Consider the following 25,583-nt stretch of genomic DNA (forward strand, 5'->3'; position numbering starts at 1 on the left):
TTGATGTTTATGCTGGAGAAGCAGATTAAAGAATTAGCAAGATCTGAGCTCAGCCCCATAATACAAAGCCGTTCCTGACGATTATAATTGTCAGAAGACTGGGACCCAGTGGCCTGTCAAGGAGGGAGAGATACAGGGACAGATGTTGTTACAAAAACATTAGGAGCAGAAGCAGATGTCAGGGACTTCAGGAAGGCAGGTGGCTTTCCTCTTTTACCTGGGATCTTGACATGATGGCACCTAGTATCCACTGAAAGGTTTGAATGTGTGTGGTTTGCATGATATCTGCAATTTGATGTCTGATGTAAACTAAGAACATAAGAATGGCCAGACTGGGTCAGACCAATGGTCCATCTAACACAGTATCCTGTCTTCCGACAGTGGCCAATGCCAGGTGCCCCAGAGGGAATGAACAGAACAGGTAATCATCAAGTGATCCAGCCCCCATCGCCCATTCCCAGCTTCTGGCAAAGAGACTAGGGACACCATTCCTGCCCATTCTGGCTAATAGCCATTGATGGACCTATCTTCCATGAATTTATCTAGTTCCCTTTTGAACCCTGTTATAGTATTGGCCTTTACAACTGATGTCTATCTGTGGGCAAACACAGATATACTACCACAGCCACCTGACTGTGATGGGGGGGAAAAGCACCAGACAAATCTGATGGTTCCATCTGGCTACAGAAATTAAAGCGACGTTTGCAACAGAGGAGATTAGTGGAAATATGTGTTAGCCACTAGGGAATACTATTGTCCCCAAGAAAAAGCCATTCAGATGTGCTTAGCTGTAGCAATACTGTTGTGTCAAAGAATGCCTGCAGGCTGGAAAAAAGCAAGTAGCTCTGGAAAAATACTGACCTGAAAATAGGGTGACCAGACAGCAAGTGTGAAAAATCAGGACAGGGGCTGGAAGGTAATAGGAGCCTATAGAAGAAAAAGACCCAAAAATTGGAACTGTCCCTATAAAATTGTGACAAATGGTCACCCTACCTGAAAAGGTCAGCTGTAATAGACAAGCTGCTTGTTTTGCCAGAGGATAACCCAAATGACTAGGTTTTCCTGTTGTCCCTTCAGGATGCTACTCCTGGTTCTGACAGTGGTAGATGTAAAATGAGCATACTGATGGTCATCTGTGTATCAGTGAACATGTAGCTACATAGTGAAAGGTTCTCAACTAGATAGTTGAGGATCCCAAGTTTCAGAGTAGCTTGAGATGCTTGTCTCCATGTAGCCCGGCTGACGTGGACTTTGAAGCAGGATGTTTCCCTTATTATGTGATCTGAGTCATCATCCACACATGGTTATAAACAAAGGCCATCTGTGTATTTTTGCCACTCTAGGGGAATTAGTGAAAGCAGAGGGCAAGAGGAAGGGAAAATTTGGGAGTACTGACTCCATATTAAACCCTTCTAACGCAGAGTAAAGATAAAATGTTGCTTGATTTTCAAGTGACTGGTTCAATAGGAACTGTGTTGAAGCAGAACAGCTCTGGCACACTTCCAGACATTGATCTTCTGCTGGCCATGAGTCTTTAGCAGATATGCAGCATGGTCTGGTTGTTGGGCATGGGTTGGATAAATCCTCTTGTGTTTTTTCAGTATCAAAGGAGTTTATGGTTCAGGGATGGCCGGAAGGCCAAAACGATGAGATGCTTTTATTTCAGAATTAACACACCGTTTATGCCACCCTGAAAACATGCATCTGTCATTGTTACTTTAATGACATATAACATTTATTATTGGGCTCTTGCGATATAGCTGGTACCCCTGTAAGAGAATCAGCTTTGTCCAAGCGATTTTCTCTTCAGACCACGTGGAAAGCCAGTTCAATGCCGAGGGCAAATTGTGGTCTGAAAAGTGGATAAAACACTGACATTTTGGTTGCTGTTTGGGATGAAGGGAGCTCTGTTGTGATCAGATGCTCCATCTTGCCAGATTGGATGTAGAGAGGTCAGAGGAGCAGAGTTGAGGGTGAGGAGGCTGTGGCTGAAATGTTATCACCAATTTCTTCCAGAGCATCAAATGCTACCATTTTTGCAGATAAAAGCTGCCAAAAATTCTGAGAGAGAGGGGAGGGGAAAAGGCTTCCTTTTAATGAAACCCAAGTTCTCATGCATCATCAGCAGGAACTAGAGAACCCCATCCTGTAGGAAGGAGCTTGCGGGGAGAAGATTTCTCCTCATATGGCTCTATTGCAGTGGGGGAAAATGAGCTAAGGGTTCTGCCCCACAGATCCTGGGCCACCTATGTGAAGCCTCTGTACTGGCACCGAGCCCCCTTGTATTACTTCTTGAGAATCCCGGTCCAGTGCCTTAAGCATCCTTTTTGGAGTTGCAGTGCAAAGGGCTGGAATATTTGGTGTGCACTGGACAACTTAGAGCCACTGGCCCTCTATTAGTCTCAGAAACAGCCATCCATTATTAAAGGGGACAAAATTCTGATTGTGACCACACCAGTGTGAGAGGAGAGGCTTTTTATGATTGATTGACACAGTTACTGATAATGCACAAAGGTTCTGACCCTTCAAAGATTTACACACAGGCTTAAATTTGTGCCCTTGAGTAATCCCTACTGAGTTATCACCACGTGTAGAGTGAAGCATGTGTGTAGGACTTTACAGGGTTAGTGCCCCAGCTTGGAATGGAGTATGGAGCTGACCTTCACCAGGGCTGGAATAGCTCAGAATGTACTAGAGCCCCCACCTTGAGGATCCCTGAACATTAATGAAATAAGCCTCGTGACGCGCCATCTAATCTGGCCAGGCATTTATGCCACAAGCATCACCAAGACATCTGAACCACCCCTATGAAGACGTTAAGTCTAATTCTCCCATACTACTACCACTTGATCACACTCTCTCGCTTTTGCATTACTGCTGGTTGAGACTGGCTAATATTTTATTCCTCCTGACGTCAGACAAGGCAAGTTCCATCGACTGCGCTGGAGTTTGTGTAGGGCTCACAGGAATGCACATTAGAGCTGCCCCACTTCGCTCTGCTTTTTCATGACTGTACTGTTAGCCAGGAGAATGCAGGCAGCTCTAGATATGAGAGAATGAGTGAGTGCATGTGTGCGCAGAGCAAAGAGAGAGGAAGGAATTGAAAAAGACATGCATCTCCCAGAAGTCTGTGCTGGAAGAAGACATTACGCTTGGAAGAATGATGGGCAGGATAAAAAAGCCCAGGGACTGAGGAGAAGTAGATAGGGGAAATGTAAAAGAGAGAAGATGCATAAATGGGGGGAAGCAGAGAAGAGAGAAAAGCAGAAGAAACAAGACAGCAGTGATGTTATTTAATGGCAGATTTCATGCTTGCAAGAACCCCCTCTCCCCACAGAGGTGATGGTGAAAATCAAAGCAGACCCCAAGGGAGATACTGGACTGCTTATTAGGATTATTTTTAGTTGTGAGTGTTAAGTTCCAGTATTAAAGAAAATAATCACTAAATAGGATCTCAGTATGCTGGCAAGAGCCTGGGGTTTTAAGCTGTACGTAGGGCAAGTCCACTCTTAACCCTACTGCAGCTGCACTGTGAAAATCTAATTTCAATGACGCTTGTTATATGAGGGTGGAGTGGAAGAAAGAGAGGTTGAGTGAGAGTCTTGAGGCTCTCAAGGTTATAGCTGAAATGAAGACATGTTTGATCTCATCAAAAGTTAAGGAGGTTTTAAAAAAGCACAGGAAAAAAACAGTTCAGAGGGAGGGTTATGCATATGTGAGCACTGTCTCTTTAAAGATAGACAATAAGCTGGATTCAGCTGATACCTCCAGCCATGACAACAAACAAAAGCATGATTGTCAGGCTAGAACAAAAAGGGAAAGGAGAGCTGCCTATTGGAAATAAGATATAAGAAAGACAGTGGGGAAGGCAGGGCAGAGAGGCAGACAGGATTCCAGTCTGGTTTTCCAAAGAGTCTTAATTACAATAACGAATGACTGGGAAAGCAGACATTGACCTTGGCAGGAGAGAGAGGCTGCAATATCCCCTCTGTGGGTGATCTTTGGGTGGGTGGGAAGTGTCTGCTGTGCTGAAAAGCCAGGCACATCAAACATACATGAAAGCACTGAGTCAAATAGAGGATGAGATGAGACACCGGTTATTGGATATGTTGCCAGGGCTAACATGTTTCATAAAGAACAGGGGTAGCTGAGGAGAGGATGCATGCTCGAGAAGTTATGGCTTATTTCTGTAAGGACACAAAGTGGGCCTATCTAGAGGAGCCTTTGTAGAGATTTAAGACAATTTTCAATAGTGCCTAAGTGACTGAGCAGCCTAAATCCCATTGAAGTTAGTGGGACTTTGGCTCTAAGTGGCTTTTGACAATATAACCCTGGATGCATTAGGCAGAGCATGGTGTTTTGGTTGTAATATTTCTCTCTCTTATTTCATTATTACCCAGGTAGGAATTTTAGACGGTTTGGGGAAATTCCCACAAGCCATCTTCAAGAGGTAAAACAACCTTAAACCTCTAAGCAGAGGCAGTGAAGAGAAGGGGTCTGGAGAGTCCTGTACTCAAGATTTGTGACTATTATGGCACAGGCTAAGCATTCCTTGCCTCAGGGGTATATTGTCTTCAGGGCTATGGGTCTCAGGATGCATGAGAAATGCCTGATGAGCATGAGAATCTCAAGAATGGAGTTTACAGGGGTAAAACAGTAGTATAGGATATGGGTGATGGAGGCCCACTTGCTAACAGGCCTGTGGGAAGTTAGGTGGAATTACAAGGAGAGAGCTTTTCTGGAAATCTGTGTGGAAATCATGGGTGCATCAGAAGTAAATATAAGTTTAATGAGCTCACACACTATTCTGTGCTGGACACTGAGGGCTCACTGTCAACACAATGATATTGGTGGCTACTTTAACAGCTTTTCCTGTCCATTCCCCATTTGATCTTGCATAAAGTATAAGATATTGCAGATAGTGAGAGCTGTTCACATTGTTTTACTTTCTTATGTACAGCAATTAATGTCACACCTTTGCAAAAAGCCAAGCATATGAGCTGCAAAGAAGTGTTGCCTATGAAATTTTAAACACCCCAGATTGCACAGACTCATTCGGTTGATTCAGTTGATCTTTACCATGCCTAGTATTCTAATGACCATTACATTATTCGTTTATGTGAAACCTTTAACATTAAAAACATATTTTAGGAGGAAGTTCTTTGATTCCTAATGGCTTTATTTAAAGAGGTTGGTAGAAAAATATCTATAATTAATGTCTGTATATATCTACTTTCTCCCTCCTCCTTTGAGGCTGAGAAGCCATTTAACGTCCTGCTCCGATACTGAATTCTCATTACCAGTGGCTGTTAAATTCCTTCCACCAAGTCCATTGCATTTAATCTTTCCCATCAGAATTGTAGTGGATCCCAGAGCTGAAAGGCACAACAGATGTGTGTGAAGTTTGGGCTTTCGGGGATGCTTTGCAGCATGGTGGCGTCAGGAGTCATTTTTGCTCAACATGGATTTGAGGTACTGACTCAGCATCTCCAGGGAATCAGCTTGTGACCCTACACACCTCTGTGTTCACACCCTGCACACTACTGGAATAACATTTGTACAAAGCATGCCTGTGAGAGATCCTGTGAAAGCTAATAACACGCTGCTTATTCATAGTGTAAGATGCATGTGTTAACCATATATGTGCAGTTATGAATTCTCTCTGTATGATGTTACTAGAACATGTTTAAGACCAGACTGCCTAGCCTACAGGGGCGGCTCCAGGCCCCAGCACGCCAAGCGCATGCTTGGGGAGGCATGCCGCAGGGGGCACTCTGCTGGTCGCTGGGAGGGCGGCAGGCGGCTCCGGTGGACCTCTGCGGCACATCTGCAGGAGGTCCACCAGAGCCGCGGGACCGGCGACCGGCAGAGCCGCCCCTGCTAGCCTAGATAAAGGTGATGAACAGGTCTGGCCAAGACACAGGAATGTGGATTTACCTTGGTTTACAGATTAATACTAAACAAAGTCATCGAGCTAAACTGTTTTTTTTTTTAACTCATGAACTCAAGAGACAGAGAATTAATGTTGCTCCTGCACCCCAGAGACACAAGAAACTGAATCCGGAGGAGGCCTTTCTGACTTGTAAGACAGACATCCCTTAGGGATGTAAGGAACAGAGAGAGACTCCATCTTTATCCTTCTCCTTAGGAGACAAAGAGACCAAGTGATCTGGTCTCTGTGATGGATCCTGGCCAGTTGAGGAGACGGAGGTGTGTGTGTGAGAGAGAGAATTCATCTTGAACAAAGACTGTATCTTGCTAGATTAAGTTTTAGACTTTTAGGTGCATATTTTCCTTTTATTTGCTTGTAACCATCTCTACCTTTCTCTCTTTTACTTTGCATTACATAATCCACAATTCCTTTGTTAATAAACTTGTTTTGCTTTCATTATAAATCATTGGTGCTGGGTAAGTTCGGGAAAGTGCGTGCTTGTAGAAAGCTAACAGGTTGAGTGTTTTACTGGCTCCGAAAAGGAAGCAAATCGACACTTTCTCTCTGAGGGTCCAGTGAGAGGTACTGGTCCCTGCACTAGGATGATTTTGGGGCAAATTTCGGGCTGGAAGGGTCCCAAGGTCAGCCTGCAAGAAGTAAACAATTTGGGCAAAGCTAGGGTGAAGCTTGTGGGCTGCTGGTGAAGCTCTGGTTTAAAGCTGCACAGCCACAAGAGAGCCAAGGTTACAAGGCAGATGGTGATTGAACTTCTTGCTGGATCTTTAGGACGCATCCTGCAGAGGCATGTAGGCTAGGCTCATCACTTACTGAAAGAGAGCTGCTGCTGTTGGTTCACCCCTGAGTCCAATGCATGCCTCATTCCTTGATTAAAATGTGCAAATCCCTAAGTGATAACATTCAGCTCTAATTTGGAATAGATTTTACGACATTCTCAGAGCCCAGTCTTACGGTGAGTTTTCAAAGCTGTGGACCAGCATATTTAAGCAGCACTTTATTTAATGCAGCAAGAAAATAATGGAGGAAAAAATAAAATTGAGGAGACAGATTAGCTAAAAAACAAGAGTGGTTCTTTTATAATTTAAACAAGAACAAATAAAAAATCCATGATCATGGAAGGAGTCAGATGTCACTCCAGAGTTCTGTTTTTCCTCCAACAATTTGGCAAATTTCACTAGTTCTGGAAAGCTCACTTTTTGCAATTCAGAGTAACAACAATTTTTGATTATTCTCTCCATATTTTTCAAGTTATTTAGACACCAACACCCCTGGAAATCTGGGTTAAGTCACTTTTGAAAATGGGACTTCTGAGCCTGAGTTAATTTTGAAAATTTTACCCAGGATCTATAAAAAGCGGGCTAAGATTTTTCTGTACAAAAATTCTGGGAAGAGGGTGAATTTGAATTGATTTATGCCCTCTACTGATATTCTGTTCAGAGCAGGATGGGACCTCTACCTGCTCATGCTTGGCTTTTTTTTTAATGTTTCTCAGTCAGACCTTTGTTGGGCTTCTAAACAATGGGATGTGCCTTGAAGATGAGAGTTTATGCAAGCCCAAATATGCATTGTAGGAAACATTTCAGAGTCCCAAACCTCTCTCCCTCAAATTAGTTTATTTCATCTGCTAGGACATAGACATTTTTAAATTAAAATCTAGAAGCATTCCAATCCCTAGTAATGTTTCTGCATTCTCAAGTAAATGCACCAAGGGATAAATTTGATGGTGGCATTGAATCATGGTATGAGCCAGGGGAATTTCACACAGATGTTTAATAAAACAGTGTTTACCTGGAATAGCATCACCTTGATTTTGATGGACACTTGAATTTAATGAGAGCTCTCTGAAGAAACACAGCCCCCATCTGGCACTCCTAGAATGGTTGCAAATGGACTAGTGCCAGCAAATCTTGCTTTAGTTCAAGGATGATGCTGCTCTGGATAGGCTGCAAAACTGCTATAGACCACAGACCTACCAACGTGAACAGCTGTAAGCTGATGAGTTCACCTATAGACACTGAATTCCCATGGCTTGGGTCTCTATGGCGTGATAAGCCATAGCAGCAGTATACCAGGTGTGAATGTTTATTACACAGTGCTTTCCCCTCTACAATTCCAATCATTTGTTAGGAAAACAGATAATAAGAATCTTCTTTTTTGAAAACTAGCTTTAAAAATGAGTGTGACGTTCATGGCTGATAGGCACAACCCTAGAATCCGATTCTCTCTCTTGGTGCACGGAATTACAGGTGCTGTAAGGGCAGTCTGATTTCCCCTTTACTGTCTCACCAACGTTCCTATCTAGGGATGAGAGGATAGCTCCGTCTCAGTGGCCCATCCAGGCCTTGATTCTCATGGGAGGTTTTGTACCATGGGAGCATGTCCACTAAGAGCTGGGCTGAACACCCTCTCCCCAACTCATTACACATCTGGTAGTGTTACATGCTGCTCAGAGTGTGTTTTGTGTCCTCTACTGTGCCAGATCCATGGAGGATATGGATCTCGTACAATCCCAAGGTAGAGAGTTTGCTTCTGTAGCTCGAGCTGTGGAGACTTATGATTTTAGCTTTGGAGGCCCTTGGTTCAGGTCCCTGGTGTCTGCCAAGCAGAGAGCTGTAACCAGCCTCATACCAAAAGGGGAGAAGATAACACATACTGACCGCTGTGTTACATATACTGAGCCAGGCTGTCAAGCAGAGAAGCTGTAACAGACTGGTGTGCTCTGTAGATTGGGCATAAATGTATAGCAAGTCTCTGAAAAGCTATCAGTTAGTCACTACTGACCTAGGTTGGATTCTGGCAGGTGACATGGTGATACACCGATCTAGGCCTCCCAACATAGAGCAATGAACTATCTGGTTGCTCAGCAAGTTTTATTCTGAAGGTAAAGTGATGTCTTCTATGACGTTGTAGAATGGTCAGCAGTGTTTCTAAAGAATACTCTTCCAAACCAAACCCACCAGATACATTGATCAACATTTCTTTCTTCTATATTTTGCTCTCATTGTGAGATCCTGACTGTTTGACTCCAGGCATTTGGAAATACTGAGCTCAGTGAGCAAGTTTTTCAGTTTCAGGAGTGACTGTTGATTTTGGGTCCTTGACATGAAACACCATTATGGGGGCCTGCTTTCCAGAGTGCTCAACACTTTCTGAAATCCAGGCTGCTTTAAGTTGCTAACATTTTAGGAACCCAAAATCATTAGTGACTTAAGAAAATCTTGCCTTACATGTGCAAACCTTTCTGGGATTTCTCAATTGTAAAATCTTCTGGAGTAACACATATCTACATGCAACGGTGACTGTTGCTCCTTAAAAACCAAAGAAGATGAGAGAGATGAATATTAATATGAATCCTGCAGGAAAACAAGGAACTGAGATTTTGGCAGTGACTAGTTATACATTTTGAAGATGCAGAGAATGACTGTCTGAGGACAGTTGAAATGGTTTAGTGAGACTTGAAAATTCCCCTTGACGCTCATCAGAACTCCAACCAAACCTATTCTCATGGTCAACAAAGCTTATTGAGGAGCAAATTCTGCTCCTGCCCTCATCGCCTCCTCAAGAGGATCCTGCCTGCAGTGGAACTGATGTGGGGCTGGTACAGCCAGGTTTTGGATAGTTCACATATGATAGTTTACATAGCCCAGTATACTCTAGGGCCCAGCTCATGCCATATCCCCATGTAGCTGGGAGACAGAGGATGAGGCAAGGCCATGGCCAGCTACTCATTGAGCAAGGGTGTAACTGTAAAAGTAGAGCTGCAGTAGCATCCCTGAAGCAGCTGTTACCCCTCACTGGTCTGAGGCATGGGGAAAGTTTTTCTCCTCCCTTCATGAAGCCTACTGTGGCAAGGGTAGCTTCTTGGACTTGGTGGATGGGGAGGAATTGGCCCTCAGCAATTCTTCCTCTCCTTTCCAATTTTTGAACATCTCTGGCCTTGTGGGTTCCAACAAGGGTTCAGAAAGGTAGCACCAAAGTACCATGAGTGAGGATGGTTTGTGACGGACACAAGAATTTCTTAGCTTTCCACGAGAGAGCCTCTCCAGCCTAACTGCAGAGCTGAGAAGTCCAGATAATTGAGATAAGCATCTAATTGTGTGTATGTTTGTGTTTGTGTGTATGAAACCCAAACCTCAAGCCTTTCTTGAGACCTAGGCCTTTCACCCCTCGCTACTTTGAAAGCAGCACTTAACATCTTGTTTTTATTTAAAATCTCCCTGGAAATAGCGTATGTCCCATAGTGCTCTACTCTTGAATGTCAGTTTTCCATAAATAGCTATGCAAGATGGAAATGAAATTTAAAAAGCTACTTGGGACACCCAAGGTCCTTTTGCCACTAGTTCATTTTCATTCTCTTTTGACTTATTTGTAAGTCAATCTAAATTTATTTACCATTTTCAATCTCAAATTCAATCTTCTACATGCCTGATCATAAAACCAAATCCTTTAGCATTTCCTATTTGCCACAGTTAAACTCTCCTCTTTTTATCCCTGATTTTGTGTCATCAGCAAATTGTTCAAGTTTGTGCTGCAGTCATTTGATCTGTCTAGATCATTTGCTGTCAGTGGAATGAAAAGCAGCGGTAAGCTAGAGTTAAGCAATGACTTCTGCTTTAAAACATTCCTCTGTGTGTGTGTCACCAGCACTGCGATCACTTATCACGTCATACAAGAGCCTCCTGCAGATATAAAAAAATGTGCTCAGATCACATGGATGTCCTTTGTCCTTGTGAATGCGGATCAATTGTTAGGACTCACTTAATGTCACTATATCTCACTTAATCATTTTCCTGCCTCAGGCCCTGCTGCACCTCAGTCACTCCTATTCTCTCCTGGGACACACAATAGTCTTGCCTGCTTTGAGGTGTAATTCTTTTGTCTAATTTTGGTTGTTGGGTTCTGTCACTGGGTGCTGGGTGGTGTTGGTGGCCTGTGAGATACAGGAAGTCAGGCTAAATGTTCTGGTCCCTTGTGACCTTAAACTCTATGACTTTCTGCCTCCATTTAAGCAGATGTTTCAGGGAAGTTGAAGAGGAAGGTTTCCATCATCCCCAAACAGATACCCTTGAATGACCACCAAAGTCTAGATGGAAGCCAGGGAAGAGTTACTGTCATGCTGTGGTACTCTAGTGATAGGAATTGGGTGTAACTAGCTAGAGTAGATTTCTATAAAAATCCAAAGCCTAGAGTTAGGGTGACTGTGACCTCCTCCAAGGAAAAGAAACGTTGTAATGATGCATGACAGTTAGAGATGAAAAGTCTGAATTTGAACAACACTAAACTCCCTGAACATGGGAAAGTTCAGATCCAGATATGTTGGCCCAAGCCTATTTCTGTTTCTACAATACGTCATTTATTGTATCTGTTGTTATTTATTTGTACTGCAGCTATGCCTATGGGCCCCCGTAGAGATTAGGGCTCTGTTGTGCAAGATGCTGTACAAACACATAGGAAAAAGATGAACGCTACCCCAATAAATGTACAGTCTAAGTAGGATTGTAATGCATCTGACTTAGCACAGAGCCAAAACTCCATAAAGATACGAAGGAGTGACTTGCTGATGAAGGTCCCACCTTTTGAATGAAATGTGAAACTGAAGAGGGGAAAGAGTTCAAGGGGTTTACAGTCTTGAACCAAATATGACAGATATTACTTAGACATGCTTACTGCACTACTGGAAGGCACTGAGATTGTACTGTGATGAGGGAGGTATAACAGGCTATGTAGAACAGACTCGAACAGAAATGAGAAAATGCAAAACCTGATGGTTTTGCTTCCTGTTCTGAACTGTCGTTTAGCATTCATAGTTAAACAGCTGCTGCTGTTCACCCCACAGGTGGCTGTATTCTATTAGTGAGAGAAAAGGTATCTATATACTTTATATGTTCTTATAACTAGGCCCAGTCCAACTCCCATTGAAATCCAAATGTTTTATTTTTGCACATTAAAGGGAGCAGAAGTTTGTAAAGCACTTTCGGAGCTATTAGGATGAAAGATATTCTAATGCTGTATAGGTTCAAAGAGTCACATTGGTAACTGGTTCAACTGTAATGAAATCAAGGGAGTTGCATCAGTGATGAATCTGGCCTAAGATCGCAATCGTGTGGATTGTGCTCCCCTAACTTATCCTCTTACATGATTTCTTTTTATTATGTGCATCCAGGTACAGGTCTGTCATTTCCTCAGCTAGTTTTGCTCATGTTATCCTTTTTATTCTAGTTCTTCCTGGTCTACAAGATAATTTTTCCATGATGTACTTTAAAGCTCAAAGAAAACCCCCAGTGTGTCATGCAGCAGGCCCTAAATGGATAAACCTCACTCTTACTTCTATGGACGCCTTCCGGCTTATTGCATTGAAAGCCAATATCAGATGATAGTATTTTTTCTTCTGACTTATTACTTCAATTATTTTGTCTTTCTCTACAATTTACTTTCATATTTTATCCTCTAATAGGCTCGCTGTTCCCACAGATCTTTTAATCTCTTATGATGATAATAAAAAAAACAGCTTGGCGCTGCCTGCATGCATCGGATCGTTTCCTTTGCATTCCTAATAACAGAATTACATGTGATCACAGAGCACGTTTTCACATCTTTTTCTTTTACCTACCAAAGAAGAATTATCAGTATTATCTCCATCGTTTGCAATGATACAGCAACAGGGTAATAGAATCTCTCAGTGCCGGATAACTGGACTATTCACAAGTTGATGTGGGTTCTGCTTTACAATCCAAGAATCCTCTGTGTAGCAATAGATTACCTCCTAAAGGTTCTGAAAAGATGAATACACAGAAGTACCCCAAACTTAACACTGTTTGTGTTTAAAATACTATTATTATTAGGATTGTGTTAATGTTATGGTTTGATTATTGTAGTATTATCTATTTGTATTATGGCTGAGCCTAGAGGCTCCAATTTGAGATCAAGGCCCTGTTGTGGTAGGCACTGTACAAACACAAAGCAAGAGAGTCCCTGCCCCAAAGAGCTTACAATCTAAATAGACAAGACATGCAGAGAATTGGAAAAAGAAGTAGGCTTATCCCCATTTTATAGAAGGGGAAATGAGGTCCTGGGAGTTTAAATGTCTTGCTCAGGGTCACACAGGAAATTTGTGAGTGAGCCAGGAACTCAGATCTCCTGAGTAACAATGCCTTAACCACATCATCCTTCCTTTCTAATAAGATTTACAAATATTAGCTATTTCATCTTCATTCTGAGGTAGGTAAATATTGCCACACCCAGTCCCTGGGTGAGGAAATAGAGGCAGACATGTTGCATGAGCTTCCCAAGGCCTTGGAGGTAGGGCTGTGTGAATAATGGATTGCTTGATTCACTGACAATTCTGTGGGGAAAAAAAATGGCGCAAAGAGAAAATGAATTTTTGGACAATCAAAAAAAGTAAAAAGAAAAAAGTTTCAGGTAAAACAGAATGTTTTACATTTTTTAAATAAATGTGAAGGAATTTGGTAAATGAAAAGTGGTTTTGAAATTAAACATTAAAATGTTTTGGTGTCAGTGAATTTTTTACTGAAAAATGTTTTGACTGAAAAATTTGCCCAGATCTATTTGGATGGATCTAGGGTTGACACTGCAGTTGGAACATGAAATTTCTTATTCTATTATGTGCTTAAACCATCTTATCCAAACCTTTTGGGTCTGCGGAAAAGTAGGCTGGAAGTTATTTAGCTGCAAGCTATTTGTGGCAGGGGACTGTCTTTTTGTTGTGTGTTTGTACAGTGCTGAGCACAGTGGATCCTGGTCAATGATTGGATTTCCTGGGAGCTGTTGCAATACAAATAATAATAATTAAATTATAAATGTGCTGAGATTTCCTTTCAGCTGGGCAGGATATGCCAAAATAATGCCTTGTCTCATGAAGTGTCAACATTTCTAAGCATGGAAGCACAAATAAAAGTAAAAAAAAAGAATAAACCAAATCTTTGTGTCTAAATACCTTTAAAAATCTGGCTCTTAGGAGCCTAAATCCCATTGAAAGCCTATGGGAATTAGGCTCCTAAGTGTCTAATTCTTTTTTTTTTTTTTAGAAAATGGGACTCCTAAGTCACTTATGCACTTTTGTAAATGTTACCCTTTTCCACTACCTGTATTATTTTTGTTTTTCTAGGTCTTTTTTACTGTACCTAGCCCTTTTCAATTTTCCTTTCTTTTCATTTTAGGTGCTAATTATTTTTCTCACAGCAACGAGTGCTTCGGTGCTCTGCAAAACCAAGCCACTCCTCCTGTGCACTTCCCTTCAACCAAATATTTATATTAGTATTTGCTACTTGGTTTCTGTCTCCCACATACCTAATTAGTAGTACACTAAAAAGTCACTTTTACATATCTTTCTCTTTTGGGCTTCATGAAAGCCCATTTTGATTGTGACTATTTCTCTCCAGAGAGTAGAACTCTTCTCAGTTTCTATTCAGTATAGCAATCATATCCTTTATGAGGCTAGTTCTGTCTTCTAATTGTAGAAGCTATTTTGGTAATTATCCATATCACATCTGGATTGAGGAAGACTCAGTGAATAGTTCCTATGTGTCTTCACTTCAGCAGGTGAGGGAAGAGGATTTCTAAGCCTGAACATTGTTGACCCTTGGTAAATAGGGGCCGCAGGGGTGCTCGGGATGGAGGCAGCGCACGGAGGCACAGCCCCGTTCCGCCTTGCCTCAGGCCGCAGGGAGGGACCGGCAGCTACTGGAGCGAGCAGGCAGACGCTGCTATGCTGTGCTCCCTGGGAGCGGAGTTGGAGCCAAGGGAGAGACCTGGCCCCAAAACTGCTGGAGCCCTGTGGGCCACATTGGGGAGGCGCATGGGCCGCATTATTTAAATAATGGAAATTTGTGATGTTGTAGCTAATGTTTATAGATTAATAGATTCTAGGACTGGAAGGGACCTCGAGAGGTCATCGAGTCCAGTCCCCTGCCCTCGTGGCAGGACCAAATACTTTCTAGACCATCCCTGATAGACATTTATCTAACCTACTCTTAAGTATCTCCAGAGATGGAGATTCCACAACCTCCCTAGGCAATTTATTCCAGTGTTTAACTACCCTGGCAGATAGGAACTTTTTCCTAATGTCCAACCTAAATCTCCCTTGCTGCAGTTTAAGCCCATTGCTTCTTGTTCTATCATTAGTGGCTAAGGTGAACAAGTTTTCTCCCTCCTCCTGATGACACCCTTTTAGATACCTGAAAACTGCTATCATGTCCCCTCTCAGTCTTCTCTTTTCCAAACTAAATAAACCCCATTCTTTCAGCCTTCCTTCATAGGTCATGTTCTCAAGACCTTTAATCATTCTTGTTGCTTTTCTCTGGACCCTCTCCAATTTCTCCACATCTTTCTTGAAATGCGGTGCCCAGAACTGGACACAATACTCCAGTTGAGGCCTAACCAGTGCGGAGTAGAGCGGAAGAATGACTTCTCGTGTCTTGTTTACAACACACCTGTTAATGCATGCCAGAATCACGTTTGCTTTTTTTGCAACAGTATCACACTGTTGACTCATATTTAGCTTGTGGTCCACTATGACCCCTAGATCTCTTTCTGCCATACTCCTTCCTAGATAGTCTCTTCCCATTCTGTATGTGTGAAACTGATTGTTCCTTCCTAAGTGGAGCACTTTGCATTTGTCTTTATTGAACTTCATCCAGTTTACCTTAGACCATTTCTCCAATTTGTCCAGATCATTTTGAATTTTGACCCTGTCCTCCAAAGCAGTTGCAATCCCTCCCAGTTTGGTATTGTCTGCAAACTTAATAAGCGTACTTTCTATGCCAACATCTAAGTTGTTGATGAAGATATTGAACAGAGCCGGTCCCAAAACAGACCCCTGCGGAACCCCACTTGTTATACCTTTCCAGCAGGATTGGGAGCCATTAATAACTACTCTCTAAGTACAGTTATCCAGCCAGTTATGCACCCACCTTATAGTAGCCCCATCTAAATTGTATTAGCCTAGTTTATCGATAAGGATATCATGCGAGACCGTATCAAATGTCTTACTACAATCTAGGTATACCACATCCACCGCTTCTCCCTTATCCACAAGGGTCGATATCCTATCAAAGAATGCTATCTATCAGATTGGTTTGACACGATTTGTTCTTTACAAATCCATGCTGGCTATTCCCTGTCACCTTACCATCTTCCAAGTGTTTGCAGATGATTTCTTTAATTACTTGCTCCATTATCTTCCCTGGCACACAAATTAAACTAACTGCTCTGTCGTTTCCTGGGTTGTTTTTATTTCCCTTTTTATAGATGGGCACTATATTTGCCCTTTTCCAGTCTTCTGGAGTCTCTCCCGTCTCCCATGACTTTCCAAAGATAATAGCTAGAGGCTCAGATACCTCGTCTATTAACTCCTTGAGTATTCGAGGATGAATTTCATCAGGCCCTGGTGACTAGCAGGCATCTAACTTTTCTAAGTGATTTTTAACTTGCTCTTTTTTTAATTTTATCTTCTAAACCTACCCCCTTCCCATAAGCATTCACTATGTTAGACATTCCTTCGGACTTCTCAGTGAAGACCGAAACAAAGAAGTCATTAAGCATCTCTGCCATTTCCAAGTTTTCTGTTACTGTTTCTCCCTGCTCACTGAGCAGTGGGCCTACCCTGTCTTTGGTTTTCCTCTTGCTTCTAATGTATTGATAAAAAGTCTTCTTGTTTCCCTTTATTCCCATAGCTAGTTTGAGCTCATTTTGTGCCTTTGCCTTTCTAATCTTGCCCCTGCATTCCTGTGTTATTTGCCTATATTCATCCTTTGTAATCTGACCTAGTTTCCATTTTTTATATGACTCCTTTTTATTTTGTAGGTCATGCAAGATCTCGTGGTTAAGCCAAGGTTGTCTTTTGCCACATTTTCTATCTTTCCTACCCATCGGAATAGCTTGCTTTTGGGCCCTTAATAGCGTCCCTTTCAAAAACTGCCAACTCTCCTCAGTTGTTTTTCCCCCCTCAGTCTTGATTCCCATGGGAGCTTACCTATCAGCTCTCTGAGCTTACCAAAATCCACCTTCCTGAAATCTATTGTCTCTGTTTTGCTGTACTCCCTTCTACCCTTCCTTAGAATTGCAAACTCTATGATTTCATGATCACTTTCACCCAAGCTTCCTTCTACTTTCAAATTCTCAATGAGTTCCTCTCTATTTGTTAAAATCAAGTCTAGAACAGCTTCCCCCCAGTAGCTTTTTCAACCTTCTGAAAAGAAAAGTTGTCTGCAATGCAGTCCAGGAACTTATTGGATAGTCTGTGCCCCGCGGTGTTATTTTCCCAACATATATCTGGATAGTTGAAGTCCCCCATCACCACCAAATCTTGGGCTTTGGATGATTTTGTTAGTTGTTTAAAAAAAGCTTCATCCACCTCTTCCACCTGGTTAGGTGGCCTGTAGTAGACTCCTAGCACGACATCACCCTTGTTTTTTACTCCTTTTATCCTAACCCAGAGACTCTCAACACTTCCATCTCCTATGTCCATCTCCATCTCAGTCCAAGTGTGTACATTTTTAATATATAATGCAACACCTCCTCCCTTTTTCCCCTGTCTATCCTTCCTGAGCAAACTATACCCATCCACACCAACATTCCAATCATGTGTTATCCCACCAAGTTGCAGTGATGCCAACAATGTCATAGTTGTATTTATTTATTAGCACTTCCAGTTCTTCCTGCTTATTACCCATACTTCTCGCATTTGTATATAGGCATCTAAGATACTGGTTTGATCTTGCCTTCCAGTTTTGCCCTGGCTCTCCTTTCTCTCTGCCATTATAGCCCACGCTCCCTCTTGTTTCCGACCCATCTCCCAGGTCTTCAGGTTCCCCACTTACCTGTGGGCTTTGCTCACCTGTCCCCATCAAACCTAGTTTAAAGCCCTCCTCACTAGGTTAGCCAGTCTGTGTGCAAATAGGGTCTTTCCCCTCCTCAGAAGGTGAACACCATCTCTGCCTAGCAGAGATTTTTTTTGACAGAATGTTTTTCATTGGAAAATGCTGATTTGTCAAAACCAAAACTTTCCACAGAAACTTATTGGTTTTGATGAAATTTTCATCTAGACAGTGTCTTGGGTTCAGGGTGGAATTTTGGAGGAAAAGGAGGAGAGAGAGGGCACTGCCCCTGACTAGTCAAGAGCCTGGTGGCTAGGGCGCTTCCCTGGGACGCGGTAGACCTTTTGTGCAAGTCCCTGCTCTGCCTGATTTGGAGAAGCGATGTGAACGTGGGTCTACTATATCCCAAGTGAGTGCCCTAAGCACCAGGCCGCTATATATTCTGAAAAGTTTGGAAAGGTCTGGTTTTTGTTCCAACAGGGAGAGCAAACAAACGTCAAAAACTACAGAATTTTTTACAAAAACAGTTTTCTTGTTTTCTAGGCAGCTCTACCAGAGTTCTATCAAGTGCTGTAATATCATTGGGCATAGGAGAAATGATATGAAAAGTTTGTTTTTTTTTAAATGCCCAAAGCTTCTAAACTGATCTCTTAAGTAGATCAAGTATCCACAAAAATACTTTGATTAGCCATTTTTTAATTAAAATGAATTGAACTTTGAACTGTATTGTATTTAATACCCAAGACCCTTTTGCAAAACCTAAACATTCCTCACTTAAGCATGCACCAGAGGGCACTGTGTCATGTGCGGGGATATATATATAGAACTCTAATCTTAATACAACCAGGATTTGTTTTCCTTATAGTGCAGAAAGTACTCATGCGAACATATAGAACTGACTTGTGCAATAGCAGTTGTGGGAGAATTGTTACAGGGTGTTACCACGGTTACAGTCACCATTTGCCACTGAACTAGTGTTCTGATGACAGCCGCTACGTGTGTAAAACAGAAAATAAGTTCACCTTCAATACACACATCCTCCAAACCGCTGCATCACAAATATGCTACATGAGAGAGTCTGTAGAAGGCAACTATTAGAATACAGACTATTGCTCCTGGTCTGAAATGGCTTATAATATAAATGATAGGGCAATTGGGACATGATTTCTCTCTGGATGATATATTATTAACATGATAATCTGGAGATTACTGATGTATGATGGGTGATACTCACATTGGCAGTTGCATCCTATCAAATTCCTTGTGGCTTCACTTCTGGAGTGGTTCTGGTGCAAAAATTAAGTGGTTTCTAAGCATGATCTTCATTTCTTGCAGGGTTCAGATGTGCCCATTTGGAATATTGAGGATCCATTGGGACTGTAGCAATGCCATTGGATCAAGCCTCATATCTTCTTTTCAGATACTTTGGCCCCGCTACGGAAGTGCCATGCAGTTGTCTGAAATTGCTATCTTGTGTGCGAGAAGCATCTTGTGTGCGGCCATTTCTGCACTGAAAACGAACTATGTCACCATCTCTGCCTGGGGCAAGGGTAATCAATTATTTTTTGTCAAGATCCAGATTTCTTGGTCAAGGTGTAGTCAAGGTCCAGATTCCAGAGAAAATAATATAAAAATAACAATAATGGTAATAAGTAAATAAATAAAAAAGATTTTGCGGTCCGTTCAGAAGCATCTGGCGGTCTGGATTTGGCCTACAGTCCGCCTATTGACTACCTCTGGCTTTGCATCTAGCAGGAAGGCTAGGAGGGGCATGTTCATTTTTAGTTATTTCCCCTTGAGTTGGACCCCCTAGGACACCCAGTGCTAAGCTTTGTTTGTACTCAGGGCCAGCTTCAGGGTGATTCACCTGATTCCCCCAAAGAGGGCCCCGCACCCCTAAGAGGGCCCCACAATGTTCCTAAGGACCCTCACCCTCCACCAACGTGCCACTGAAGGCACCGGCAGCAAATTGAGCTGCCGCCGAAGTGCTGCCACTGTCTTTGGTGGCAGCTCTTTCAACTTGGGCCCTCACAGTGCCTAAAGCCGGCCCTGTTTGTACTGTATGTGCTGAAGAAGAGTGTATGAATATATGGGTGCTAGGCAATATTCCAAGCTTTGCTGAAAAGCGGAGAGTGTGAATAAACAGAAGCTACATACTTTTTGCTTGATGTAAGTTTTCTTAAAATTGTGCCTTCCTTGGAACTTAAGTATAAAAATGGCGAGGAAAGAAGGGGATGAAGGAATCCCCCTCAGGGGAGCGGCCATTGCATGGTCAGCCTGAAGGTTCACATAGATACTGTTCTCTCATCTAGGGAATCTCGGTTAACCTTGTCCCTGGCTGGGGCTCATGCTCCTCAACACCAGAGGTGTAGAACCTTCTCACCCCATTATTTTGTTTTGTTTGGAATGAGAGATTGGGATTGAATAAAAGGGAAAATGAGTGCTTTGGTACTTAGGGCACTGGACTTGGATTTAGGACACCTGGATTCATTTCACAACTGAGACACAGACTTCCTGTGTGATCTTGGGAAAGTCACTTAATTTACCATGGGCCTCAGTTCCCCCTCTATAAAATGGGGATAGCCCTACTTCACAGTGGTGTTGTGAGGAGAAAAACATGAATGATTGTAAGGTGCTCAGATATTACGGTGACAGAACATGTACCAAGCTAGCTAGAATAGAAACGGGTCTGTTTCTCCCCTCGTTGACTAGCATAACTCAACTGACATCCATGGAGTTACTCCTGACTTATCACAGTGCAAATGAAAGAAGGATCAGTTCCACTGCATCTGAACTTTGGAGAAGTTCTGCTCTGTGTTCAGCTCTTGATCTGAACTTGACAGCTCAGGTCTGTCTCTGTCATGGGCCTAAAATGGAACACACAACTTTGAAGGGCTATGACCATTAGACAGATTTTGAGTTAAGATTTGAGCACTGAAGCTTGCCCGCACCTCTGTTCAAAACTGGTGTCCCTGATATGAAGTGAAAAAAGAAAACTATGACCAGGTCTAGCACAGTAGGGAGAACCATCTGAGCATGGAAATTATTTTATGGTTAGCTGAAGCAAATGTGAGGTTGGCAAATTCAACACACTGTCTCTTCAACTGGGTTGGGCAATCAGTCAGTGAGTGTTGGGGACAGGAGGCTGTTGTAAATTACAAAGAGATTGTATTAATAAAGTCTGCCTGGGAGAATGATCTTGTAAACTGATTTAAAGCAGGATGAATTATGAAGACTGAAGTCCAAATTGAAAATAAAGGTGCAGCTGTTCAGGTGGCTTGTGCCATCCGTACTTAATCAATGTGTGTTCTGTAAGCTTCCCTCCTGACTGTGGGGCTACAGCAGAGATGTGGCTGGACCTGAGGTCAGCTCCAGATATTTGAACCTCTCTCCCTCACCTGGGTCCGGGAGTATATGTCCGTTTGTAGCTGAGTCTAATCTCTCAGTCTGCCTTGTGACCAATAACTGAATATATTAAGCATATACCATGCCAGTTTAATGTAGGCTCAAGCTGTGTTTGAGATCTTCTTGAGCCTCATCTTGATGGATATCTGCATTCGGGCATGGCTCAGTGCTTAGAGGTCCCATCATTGTAAACAGTACTTACTTATCTTATTTATGGAACGCCTCACGATGGCATCTAGATGCCTGTATATTAAGAACATAAGAATGGCCATACTGTGTCAGACCAATGGTCCATTTAGCCCAGTATCCTGTCTTCCAAAGGTGGCCAATGCCAGATGCTTCAAAGGGAATGAACAGAACAGGGCAATTATTGAGTGATCCATCCCCTGTTGTCCCCAGCATCTGGCAGTCAGAGGTTTAGGGACAGAGCATGGGGTTTCATCCCAGACCCTCTTGGATAATAGCCATTGATCAACTTATCCTCCAGGAACTTATCTAATTCTTTTTTGAATCCAGTTATACTTTTGACCTTTATAGCTTCCCTTGGTAGTGAGTTCCACAGATAGACTGTGTGTTGTGTGAAGAAGTACCTCCTTATGTTCTTTTTAAACCTGCTGCCTAATAATTTCATTGGGTCACCCCTGTGGTTCTTGTTATGTGAAGAGGTAAATAACACTTCCTTATTCACTCTTTCCACACCAGTCATGATTTTATAGGCCTCTTTCACATTCTCTCTTAGTCGTCTCTTTTCTAAGATGAACAGTCCCAATCTTTTCAATTTCTCCTCTTATGGAAGCTGTTCCAGGCTCCTAATAATTTTTGTTGCCCTTCTCTGTACTTTTCTGGTTCTAATATATCTTTTTGAGATGGGGCAACCAGAACTGCAGACAGTATTCAAGATGTGGACATACTCTGGATTTATATAGAGGCAGTATGATATTTTCTGTCTTTTCTATTCCTTTCCTAATTGTTTCTAACATTCTGTTACCCCTTTTCACTACCGCTGCACATTGAGTGGATGTTTTCAGAGAACTCTCCACAATGACTCCAAGATCTCTTTCCTGAGTGGTAAAGGCTAATTTAGACCCCATCATTTTGTATGTATAGTGAGATTAAGTTTTTCAATATGCATTTTATTGCACTTATCAACATTGAATTTCATCTGCCATTTTGCTGCCCAGTTTTGTGAGATTCCTTTGTAAATCTTCGCAGTTGGCTTTGGGTTTAACTGTCTGAGTAATTTTGTATTATCTGCAAACTTTGCCACCTCAATATTTATCGCCTTTTCCAGATTATTTATAAATTTGCTTAACAGCACTGAGCCCAGTACAGATCCTGGGGGACCTCACTATTTACCTTTCCCCACCGTCAAGACTGACCATTTATTCTTACCCTTTGTTTCCTATATTTTAACTAGTTGCTGATCAATGGGAGGACCCTCCCTCTTATCCAGGGGTGGGCAAACTTTTTGGCCTGAGGGCCACATCGGGGTTATGAAATGGTATGGAGGGCCGGGTGGGGAAGGCTGTGCCTCCCCAAACAGCTTGGCCCCCGCCCCGTCCCGCTTCCAGCCCCTTGACTGCCCCCCTCAGAATGTCCGACACATCCAACTCCACCGCTCTTGTCCCCTGACTGCCCCCCCCCCGGGACCCCATCCCCTATCCAATCCCTCCCCGCCCCCGCTCCCTGTCCCCTGATTGCCCTGACCCCTATCCACACCCCCACCCCTTGACAGGCCCCCTGGGACTCCCGTGCCTATCCAACCCCTCCTGCTCCTGACCCTCCCCACCCCTAGAATCTACACCCCATCCAACTGCTCCCTGTCCCCTGACCACCCCCGGAACTCCCCACCCCTAACTGCCCCCTGGCACCCCACCCTCTATCCAATTGCTCCCTGTCCCCTGACTGCTCCCAGAACCCCCTGCCCCTTATCCAAGCTTCCCGCTCCCCACCCCCTTACCATGCTGCTCAGAGCAGCAGGACTGGCTTATTGGAAAGCCTGGGAGGTGAGTGGGTGCAAGCTGCACAGCCCAGCAGGAGCGGCGGGCCAGAGCACTCCCTGTGTGGCAGTGTGGCTGCGGGGGAGGGAGGAGCTCAGGGGCTGGGCAGGACGGTCCCATGGGCTGGATGTGGTCTGTGGGCTGTAGTTTTCCCACCTCTGCTCTCATCCCATGACTGCTTACTTTGCTTAAGAGCCTTTGGTGAGCGACTTTGTCAAAGGATTTCTGAAAGTCCAGTTACACTGTATCAGCTGGACTGCCCTTGTCCACATGATTGTTGACACCTGCAAAGACTTCTAATAGATTGGTGAGGCATGGTTTCCTTTTACAAAAGCTGTGTTGACTCTTCCCCATCATACTGCGATCATCTGTGTGTCTGATAATTCTGTTTTTACTATAGTTTTTTCAACTAATTTGCCTGGTACTGAAGTTAATCTTACTGGCTTTTAATTGTCAGGATTGCCCTTGGAGCTTTTTTAAAAATTGGCATAACATTAGTTATCCTCCTGCCACCTGGTACAGAGTCTGATTTATGTTATTTTGAAAGAACAGAGCTATGGAAAGCCCTGGGCTGGGTTTGTAACTCAGTCCCCATTGCTCCCCACTGCCAAAGGTTCATTTTTTAAAATGTCCACTCTTGGGCTTATATTTCTTAGCCCCAAACTTTCTTTTCCATTTCCCTTGAATGTCCTGTATATCAGTTTTATTCAATGACGTTTCCTAGATGGCAGCCTTATATTTCAATATGTTTACATGTATTTTAAATCAAGATGGGTTATCTTTCTGTAACAGATGGCCTGGCGGAGCTGCAAGTTAGTGGGCTTAATGTGGGAATCATTGGATGGACTTCTCTGTCCTGTGCTGTATAGGAAGTCAGAGTAGATGATCATAAAGGCCCCTTCTGGCCTTGGAATCTATTAATCTGCATTTTGATGATATATAGCATCCTAAATCCCTCTGCAAGGAATGATGAAATGATAAAATTACCATTGTGTGACTGCGATATTGATAGCAGGTTAATAAGCAATGAAAAATAATAATACACTAAAAACTGAAGTGAAAATGCTCATCAGAAACTCTTCCTATTGTGGAACAGAGCTGCTGCCCTGAAATTTCCGTCATTAATTCAATACTTTCCCTGTAGATTGAGTGAGTATTATAAAAGTAAGCATTTTTCAGCACACGGTTATGCTAATGGAACAGACAGCTCTCAGGTAACCTCACTAGAGGTGGCTGTTACTTATCTTCCTTTGAACTGAATAATTCCAGCAATCTGAATAAAACATACAGGCTTGTATTTGCATTTTTAGTATTCTGTAGCTCTGTAGTAAGTCAGACAATCGCTGCTGGAGCTGCCAGAAGTTACAAAAGAGTAACTGGAGCTGGCAAATGTCTCTTACTCCTGGACCTGTTTCATATCATCTGTGAGCAAAGTCCTGAGGTCCTTCATCTGGCTCAGACCAACCTGGAGAAAAGGGGCTTAAGGAGGATATCTCTGCAAGGATCATCTCATGGACATCACCCCAAATAAATTGGTTAGGGATGGACATGGTTTGATCTTCCTTCTTTCCTGGTGAAAAGGCCCTTGGGCTGTCCCCAGATTCATAGATGCTAGGGGCAGGTGAGAAAAGTAGTTGGGGGGAGGGGAGGAATACCGGGAAAGGAACAGTGCAGTGTATATAAAAACATACAGTAATGAATGGACATGGTTTGTGGCTTGTCATGTGTTAGCTCTGTCCTGTCCTTCTGTCTCAGTTTCTGCCATATGTTTTTTTTGCACGGTCCAAATCGTGAAGCCCTCACTCTGACAAACTCTCCAGGGAGTTTTGGCTGAGTAAACAGGGAATAAGGGCCTCCAACTGATACTGTTCTAGGGGCTGCAGAGGGATGTGGATATTTTGGGGAATGAGCTCAGGGTCCTGCCTCCTCCCCTGTCCCTTTGCCTTCTCTGGGGCAATTTTTTTACCCCCTTTAGGGTTAATTTGTATCCCCAGCAGGGAGGTTTCTTTGTTCTTACCCAAGCCCAGGAAGTGTAACCGTCTCTGGCCCTTGCCAGGAGGTGCAGATGTGTGAGTGGATAAGTGAGGAAATCTTCATTGCTTCCTCCGCTCTCCACCCATGCCAACGTCCAGACCAGTTGAATGCTAATCTCCATTCCTTCTATCATCCCTTCAGCCTCACATATACCCACAGCACCCCATTCCATTCCACACAGGTGACTACAGCTGTTTGAAAAGGCAATGCGCCTTCCTAATTTTTATCAACATAATGGTCTCTTCTCCCTGCATGTTATCGTTAAGACGTTTTCTTTGTGCTTTCTATTTAAAACATACCGATAGCCCATGGGGAGAGGAGGGAGAAGAGAAGGGAATCAAATGATGAGTTTTGAAAAGA

At 43.0% G+C, this 25,583-nt stretch overlaps 1 protein-coding gene across 1 annotated transcript in view; it reads left to right on the forward strand.

Moving 5' to 3' along the window:
• The first annotated feature begins 5,407 nt into the window (after positions 1-5,407).
• The window catches only part of CALN1 (calneuron 1), a 233,342-nt gene continuing 213,166 nt past the window's right edge, over positions 5,408-25,583 (forward strand). The window contains exon 1 of the mRNA XM_030536900.1: positions 5,408-5,472. Within this exon, the coding sequence (XP_030392760.1) occupies positions 5,462-5,472 (11 nt within the window). The 5' untranslated portion in view covers positions 5,408-5,461. The remainder of the gene's footprint in view (positions 5,473-25,583) is intronic.

This window comes from Gopherus evgoodei, chromosome 17 (assembly GCF_007399415.2).
Source record: "Gopherus evgoodei ecotype Sinaloan lineage chromosome 17, rGopEvg1_v1.p, whole genome shotgun sequence".
In the NCBI taxonomy this organism is placed as follows: domain Eukaryota; kingdom Metazoa; phylum Chordata; order Testudines; family Testudinidae; genus Gopherus; species Gopherus evgoodei.